Raw genomic sequence first — 9156 nt, forward strand, 5'->3', positions numbered from 1 at the left:
ATAGTTTTTCCAAGCCATACATCGTAGCTGGTTTCACTACCATCTTGTGTTCTATAATGCACTCATGAAACTTGGGTTTCAAAAATACTGAAAGATTTTATAAGTGGTTGAAAGTAAATCAAAAGGTTTAATCCATGCATGAAAACCTCAAACAAAGAGTCAGTAAATAGCATCAGTTTCTCTATACAAAAACTGAGCAACATGTTGGACATAATTATGATACTGAAAGTAGCTTTTATGCAATTAACCCCAAGAGAGTCTCCCAGACTTGTTCTCTAAAAACCTAAAGAAGAATTATGGATTTGATCAACTGGTCCGTTAACGAAACTGACAAACTCCTGGGCTTGGGAGAGGCCGATTGTCCTGCGGAGACGTTTGCTGCCGGATACTCGATGGTTGGTTGCGTATTGTGTCTGGCGACACTCTCAATGGAGGACATTGAACAACATCTACCAATTCGGAACCACGATAACAGAGTTCTGGCTGATTGGAGCTGGCTCAGACCTGGCTTATCGAAGAACAAGAAGCGGCTACAGCTGTTCAAAATCCCACACATACGCATGTACACTGACACAGACCTGGAGATAAATAAAGTCTCTCTGACTCTGACTCTAAGAATCACTTCTGAGTTAAATAAAAATATTAAATGGTACTATTTCTTTTTGTTTTAGAAAATAATAAAGAACAAAATCAAGACAATAATGAGTGTGGGCAATCAGAATCAAAAATCAGTACCAAATCAAAACATAAATATGAATAAAAGGTTGAAAATTCAGAAAGTTACTTTATTGTGCACAACCTTTAACATTATAGATGCCACATAAAAGCACAAAAATCATTAGCAAGGTAAACTACAACTACAAACTTGTTTTTTCTGTTGTTTGTTTGTTTCTTTCCTTCTTTCAAACTACAGGAATCGGCAGAGGAAGCTATTCTTCTTGCATTTTTAAAGCTCGTCTTTGCAAAATAAAGCACTTGGACAGCGATGTCCAAACCACTGTAAGGCACATTTTACAATGCTTAAAAATGATTTGCATCTATTATTAGCACTTGGATTTCAGTTCATATCATTGCCTTATTTAATATTGTATAAGTATAATATTGTATAAGTGCTACTTCCAACCTATAGTTTCCACCTAAATTCAGTGAGGTGAGACACAATCTTTAAATAATCTGTTTCCATTCATCAGCGCTACAGTAAAACAACATAGGTACTTCTGCAGTCAGCATCCTAGAAAGAGAAAAACATGTTTAACTTGTTTTTGATTTTTAACTATATTTCTGTCCACAAAATGATTAATATGTTTCAAATGAAAACTAGTTGAATTGAAGCATGATCTATACAGTCTGCAGTGAGCATCTCTTACCCGTCTTCTCTGTGGTTTCCAACTAACGCTGAAAGACACTGCCATTTTTATCACTTTGCCAGCTGAGTTTGAAATCAGCCACCCCTTGATTTATCAGGATGGTCTCCAACTTAAAGAAAAACATTATAGAAGAAAAGAGCTGTTTGTCATACTTGTTAGATTTACCACACATAGCTTTATGTCCCTGTCATGCAGGTAATAATCATGATTAAATGTTTTAAAATCATGTTAAAAGTGAAATTTCATTATGTTTTAGAACAAAATAAAGAACTTTTGCTACTTTTGTTTACTGCTATTATTTTTTCTGTAGATATTTTGTGTTTACTGTTGTTTTATGAACTCTTGCTGCACAACCTGTTTCCCATAATGCGACAGTAAAGACACAAGGAACCTAGAATCTATGTTTGTACCTTCTGTAGGATTAGACTGGAGGCAGCGGAGTCAGTGAGATCCACATCAGACTTCACCTTCATCCTTATGACCATCTTCTTTAATTTGGCATCTGTAGAACACAAATAAAGAAATATGTCATTTATTATTGTGATTATTATTATTTTTTAACACAAGTTTTGATGCTTTAATGAAAACAACAGTTGTATCACACTTATAATGAAATTGATTTATTTAGTCCATTTAAGGAACTTACCTCCTTGACAGATAAATGTTGCTTTCTTGTTACAGTCAGCTGGTATCCATCGTCCCGTCTTTGATCCTTCCACAGAAACACAGTTTCCACTATAACTTCCGCCTCTTTTCCAGTACCTGAAGGAGGTCTTTGTTCCATCTGACCAAACCCAAGCATCTTTAAACAGACCAATCCACGCTTTGTTGGTAACTGCAGCAATCGCTGCATTTTCCTTGTCTGTAAGCACACATGCCAGGTCAATGTGCTTCTGTCTGCATAGATCTTGACTGCTCTGCCAGGTTTGTACCTGTGTGTAAACCACATACTTCTTGCTGCCATCCTGCTGAACTAGAGATATACAAGGAGAGAGGAGTATAAAGGAGTTAGACTTATTTTTTCTGCCAAGAAAAATAGTCAGGCAAGTGATTTAGAGCCAAATTACTAACAGCAGAGCCATGATGTTTCTGGTCATAAACACTTGTTGGCCTTGCCTTAACCTCCTAGGACCTGTTGTCCACATATGTGGACATCACATTTTGGGGTTGTCTAGACCAAAATCCTAAATTTTTCTATACAAGGACCTGATATCCACTTATAAGGACATTATGCTGCCACTGTTCTATCAAACTTTAAAACGAATCAGGCCCTTGTAGAGCAAAATCATCTCAAAAGATCTTCTTGATGCATTCTCAATCATCCAGGGAAGTAAATCTCCAAAAAGTTGATTCTGTTCATCTGGACGTAGCGTTTTGTGGGAGAAACGTTTCGTCACTCATCCAAGTGACTTCTTCAGTCTCAGCTGACTGCAGGTTTCCTCAAATCTTATAAACAGTACATTTGCATAATGACTGAAACCAGCCCACTGAGGGAACAATGGGCTGGGAGGTCAGTTCCTTAATCTTAATTATGCAAATTCTCATGATGATGTACACATCATGGACAGGGAGGAACGCTGGCTTGAGCGGGGAGTCAAGGAGGACATTTACGTGAAAAGGGAAAGACCATCTCTGAATCGAGGAGGGGGCCTAAGGGTACATCTTTCACCATCTTACAATGCTGTGATTGCAGCCATTCCCCAACTCTCTGTGAATGGTACTCATGGCCATTGATCAGTGTTCTTTGATCAGTGGGTTTTGGTCGGTGGTTGTTGATCAATGGTCATGGGAATTTGCATAATTATGATTAAGGAACTGACCTCACAGCCCATTGTTCCTTCAGTGGGCTGGTTTCAGTCATTATGCAAATGTACTGTTTATAAGGTTTGGGGAAACCTGCAGTCAGCTGAGACTGAAGAAGTCACTTGGATGAGTGACGAAACGTTTCTCCCACAAAACGCTACGTCCAGATGAACAGAATCAACTTTTTGGAGACAGGTCAAAAGATAATTATTTGTTTTTACATTCATCAGGTCCCAATCAGCCCAAATAGCATAGAGAAATTAAAAATGCATGCCATGAAAGAGTTCGGGTCTTAGGAGCTTAAAATATAAAGCGCCTTGAAGCAACTTTTTTTAAAATGATTTGTTGCTATATAAGTAAAATTAAATTTAACTGAAGTACAACTTAGGCTTTTACTGTATTATTTTGGTCAGTAGATCATTTGCTCTTTCATTAAGTCTGTTGGGCCACTGTGAGAGCCAATTAAAGGCTAGTTCACTGGTAAAAGGGGTTAAAAGGAGAAATATACATTTTTTGTCGTTAAGTATATTTTCGAGATGATTTTCAAATACTGTTATGCTAAAAGCATATAATATAGAAATGTGAAATTCTAATGCGCTTTTTGGTAATTATGTGCTTAGATAGTTGGGAGTCTGATAAACTGGAAGCAACACAGTTTTGTCACCAAGTTTTGCAGTGTTATTTTAAAGTTTCATTAAACATCTCCTTTGACAGAAAAGTACCCGGTCTTACCCATGTTTCAAATGCCTGTTGCTGGACTGACTTCTAAAGGTGATACAGAAGAGTGAAAAGGAGCCGGAGTGCCGCCATTATAGCCACTAATCTACTGGTTTGCTCAGCCATTGTTTGGACGATGTTTGTCATTACTGAAATAAACTTGCTGTATCTTTGTTACATTAAAAAAATCCAAAGATCATTGCAGAATTAAAAATACCAGATATGTGGTCAGAGAACTAAACACTGGCTGCTTAGAAACATTTAAAAAAATTTTATATTTATTTTATTTTATTTTATTTTATTTTTTTTACTGGAATTCATCCTAAAGTTCACGCAAAAGCACGGAGATGAACCTGAGGAAAAAATACAGACCTACCCAGAGAATAACCAAAGTTGGTGGGATATTTTACATCCTTTTGGAAACATAGCTGTTGAGTTACTTCAGTCTGGACCAAAACTGTTGGAATCATAGGAGTGAGTTCTCATAATCTCACCGCTAGCAAATTATCATTTTGTGTGCTGGTCACTCGGTCACATTTTCATTTTTGTTTTTAGATATTATATAGATTAAATTGATTATCATCAATAAAATTTTCATATTAAAATCATGATCAATTATGATCACTCACAACAGTTTCAACTGTAATTGCAATTTACTCACTTTCATAACACACATAAGCTCTGGTTAAGTCACATGGAATATCGTTCCAGCGGCCGTCATCTTGTATCTCTGCGCACGACTCTATGCCATTATAGTTGTCTGGTTGATCGAGGCTCCATTTGGTGAAGTCTGCTCTGCCGCTGCCATCAGACCACAGCCACCTGTCATTCTGTCCGTTGTAAAGTCCGATCCATGTGGCAGTCGCGTGACTGTCCAGTGTACTGACCAGCTGGTTTTCTTCAGCCATGTTATTTATGGTGGCCAGGTCAGTGTACTTTAATCTGCAGAAGCTCTGAGCCTCATACCAGGTCAGGGATTCATTGATAAAGTGGTACTGCACTAAAACACAAGATTATCCAGTCTTACACACAGACGCCAAGAAATAATTCCCAGTTTGTTCCAATAACTTTATGTCATCATTGTCTTATTAAATCATTTTTTTCTGGAAACATTTTAGAGGGTTGCCGCATTTGTGCCAATGCAACTTTGAGAGATGAAGATAAAGGTGTAACCTGTACTTCCCTCAGGGGGAGGGACAGGTTGCCACTCCATCATAGAGACACACCTAACCATTCATGCTTAAGTTGGCCAATTTTGAATCACCAGCTAAAACACTATGTATGTCTGTGGATTGTGGGAGAAATCCAGAGTACCCAAAGACAGTACACACAAGCACAGGGTCAAACATGTACACAAACTTTCATATAACAGAGAGGCCCCAAGTGCCTGGGGGTTTCAAATCCAAAAACCTCTTGACGTGAAGCAATAGTAGTAACTGCTGTCCAGGACATTAAACAAACAAAACAAAACAAAAAAAAAAATTCTAATCAGCCAATCACGTGTCTGTATCTCAATGCATTTAGACATGCAGACATGGTCAAGATGACCAGCTGAAGTTCAACCTGAACATCAGAAAGAAGAAAAGGGGGATTTATGTAACTTTGAATTTTGCATGGTTGTTGATGCCATGTATTTCAGAAGCTGCAGATCTACTGAGATTGTCCCAAAGAATCATCTCTACTGTTTAACAGAGAATGATTAAAAAAAGAAAACAAAATTCAGTGGGACGAAGTTTTCTGTTGGGAAAATGCCTTGTTGATATAAGAGTTCAGAAGACAAAGGGCAGACTGCCCACAAAAACATCCAATGCTCACTGACCTGAAATACATGTATACTAAAATATTAACTTTATCAATGATTGAAAAATGCAAAATGCAATGACAATAAAATAAAAAGCAAACAAAAACACCCAAAACAAACAATGATCATGTGTGCTTATTTACCTGTTTTACTGGACCCTGTCGAAACCAGTGCCATCCTGGTGATAGTCATCAAAAGCATGAGGAAAATTCCTGCAGCCCAAAACATGCAGAATAATAACTTGCAGTCATCCACTGAATGCACAAATAATTCATGTTTTGGTCATTTATAATAAGGTGTACTATAAAGTTACAGAAGCAGTAGAAGCTGGCTAAATTATTTTAAAAGCAAAATAGGTAAACTTTCATCCCAATGACACAACTACAACTCTCCGTTGATATTAATGACGCCAATTAATTGAATTGATTATATTAATTAAAAAACTATAGAAACAGACATTATATATTATTTTCTATAGTTGTGGTATTAAGGCTTTGGTATTATCTTTATTATCTGCCTGAATGCAAACTATCATATCAATTCTGTCGTCCACTCATGCCTGCTTCTTTGTTTCCCAGGTTGTTTCCCAAGATGCTTTTTTTTGACAGGTCATTTAAATATACGAATTCCAATTGATTCATTTATTCTTGGATGAATTTACAAAAAAGTGATTTTGTTTTCATTAAATTTCTTCTTCATATACAAGATTTTGTATATGAAGACAAATTAGTCTGGAAACAAGAAATGCACGAGCACTTTTTTCAATATACCAACTGACATTTTGAAATACAGGCATACAGATTGGTTTTACTATATTATATAAAAAATGATACATAGAGTTAAACAAGTGCCTGATGTGTTCCACTGTATCTGATGTAGTTTATCTATGCACCTTCTGTAGATCTGAAGGTCCATTTACTTGTACAATATGTAAAGCAGTTTTGGAGAAAATGAAATGTATTTGGTTAAAAGTGCGTCACAGGAGATTTAAAGAACCACTGACAGTCATCAGGTAAGTCTAAGTGGAATGTAAGACATTAAGAAAATGTTACTACTATATAAATGTTACTATTTGGCTGAGGGTAATTATAGATTCAAAAGTCATTAGGTTATTCAGAAAGAAATAACATGACATTACAGCATCAAAGTCAGCAAATCAGTGTTATATAGTCAAAGGATTCTTAAACCTGCTATATAAAGTTTACATACACAATGCTTAGACCACCTGTAATGCAACAAAAGTCCATTTCTATAAAAATGCCTATAAAATGTATATACTCAATACTCAGTGTAATAGATATATGCATTAGCGGTTCGCTCGCTAACACACTAATGAGCTAAAGGTGCTGACGTGTTGACGCTGTGAAGCCCCACGCACTGGGCGATCTGCGCTAACTCGTTAACGGAGATTTACCATTGATGCGGTTATGGCGTTAACGTCATTTTAATGAGATTAATGCTGACAACACTAATGCATACATAACTTGGATTTAAGTCTTTAAGTCCTTTGACAAACCAAGTACACCCCATGATTAAATAAAATGGCCTGGCACTGATACGGCACCGTTCTAAATGATTTACGCCAATCTATGCTGTGGAGCCGTAGCTGTCTAAATTAATCTATCTTGCACTCAGCTGTTATATCGACAACGACATCTCTGCACTGTCTGCACACGAGAGCTTGACTGGTGTGATAGACGAAAGAATCCATCTATCTTGTGCTCAGATCTAATTCTAAGCACCATTTTTAGGATTCCATGATGGTTCTTCTACTTGCTCCTCTTCTTTTTTACTGCTTCCAAGGTATTCACTAAGCATTCGGTCAGTTGTGGCCATGATATTTCATCCTGGGTAGTGGTTCTGACACTCACTAGTCCTAGGCCTCCTTCCTTCTGCTGAGCATATAGTCTCAGGGTGACGGATTTAGGATGAAACCATCCAAGGACTTTTCTTGCCTTGATGGCCTCTAATGTTGTTTTCCACATTCACATGGAATTCCCGGTGAAGTCTCTTAGTGTCCTAAAGCTCTTGTACAGTTCGAGGCATTCCAGAATCCAAGTGTGTCCTGTATGACTGAGATTTTATCTGGATCAGTTTGCAGGTGCACCAGTCTAAGCCAAGTTGCCAAGACCTTTTTCTTCTGGAAACAAAGAAGTGTTTCGTTGCTTCTGTAGAGTAACTTGTTTTTTAACTATAGTGGATGCATTGTGGGTGCATTTGCACTTTAGTTAGCACTCCACTCTTTAGGAAAACATTTACACATACTTGCATAGATACGTTCACTAAAAATTTATATATTTATTGATTATTTATAGAACATTATAATGATTTGTAATAGTGTCTTCGAGGGACTTGAGCAGCTAATGAGTGTATGGTGGAACAGATCCTGCAAGATGAAGAGATAATAGTAGCCACAAAAGTAATTCACTATTGTGGTTTAGTTAAGTGTGTCTGTATTTGTGCAATTATTGTAAATTATGGGTACTGATTTTTAGAATAAGTATGTTTGTGGTGTAGTGATCACTCACTTTTTTTCTTCTTTATCTTATCAGGGTGTTCAGGCAAATGTTTCCCGGGGGGGTCGGAACACTATTTAAAGGTTCCAGAAGAGACCGAGGAGGAGGAGGAGTTGTTACTTTGTATTTGTAGGTTTATGTTTTAAATATAAATATAGGGTTATTGATAGACTAGGGTCTAATTGTTTTGTTAAGTGTGGACACACCCCTGGCAGGTTATGACGCTTTTTGTTGTCCTGCTGGTAGAGGTTGGTAGAGTGCTCTAGAGTTGCCATTGTATGTTGATAAACTGAAATTTTGATAAATAAAAAAATAACAAACTTGGGCTGTACCGAATTGGGTCACTACCTGCAATTATTGGAGCCTTGCTACTCCGTAGCCATTCGTGACACTTTTCCAGCAATCAGTCATTCTTAATTTGCCCTGCTTGGTTTCATTAAAATTGAGTGTCTGCTGCCATATGATATTCAGTTGAGTCATCAACACATTATATTTTTGAAAGACTTAGTCTTAAAGGCCATAGGGGGTGTAGCTGTACTCAGTTACCTGTTGAATGTGACATCGTGGTCTCTGGAGTCCTCGCCTTAGTCGTCAAAAGCCCAAAGAACATTCCTGCAATTCACAGAAAGAATTTGAATATGGCTGAAGTCAAATGCAAGAATTTCTTTGAATGGAAAATTATCCTTATTTGTTTAGTCTCAAAGCCTAGAAGGCAGATAATTGTTGTGTCATACATTGCACTTACAATATTTACTTAAAAATATAACTATGAATAAATTCAGAAAAATACATGGTAATTTATTATTTGATAATCAAATGGTTTACAAAAGCACCATAAAAACAATGAAGCCATTGAGCTTCAATAAATTTCCTTTGTTTACATGTTGTGATCAGCTGACCGGTTGCTCTTTGTAGATTTACACAACTGAATTCAAGTTTCACAGATATCTTG

At 36.9% G+C, this 9156-nt stretch overlaps 1 protein-coding gene across 1 annotated transcript; it reads right to left on the reverse strand.

Annotated features, from left to right (window-relative positions):
* Positions 1-1083: 1083 nt before the first annotated feature.
* Positions 1084-8803, reverse strand: LOC112842928 (macrophage mannose receptor 1-like). The gene is made up of 7 exons (XM_025900546.1): positions 8751-8803; positions 5832-5900; positions 4549-4887; positions 2014-2340; positions 1778-1869; positions 1368-1476; positions 1084-1231 (listed from the first exon to the last, which is right to left on the reverse strand). Exons 1-6 carry the CDS (start codon positions 8764-8766, stop codon positions 1390-1392), a joined length of 930 nt encoding a protein of 309 aa, XP_025756331.1. The 5' UTR covers positions 8767-8803; the 3' UTR covers positions 1084-1231; positions 1368-1389.
* Positions 8804-9156: the final 353 nt, after the last annotated feature.

Source organism: Oreochromis niloticus, linkage group LG3, assembly GCF_001858045.2.
Source record: "Oreochromis niloticus isolate F11D_XX linkage group LG3, O_niloticus_UMD_NMBU, whole genome shotgun sequence".
Taxonomy (NCBI): Eukaryota; Metazoa; Chordata; class Actinopteri; order Cichliformes; family Cichlidae; genus Oreochromis; species Oreochromis niloticus.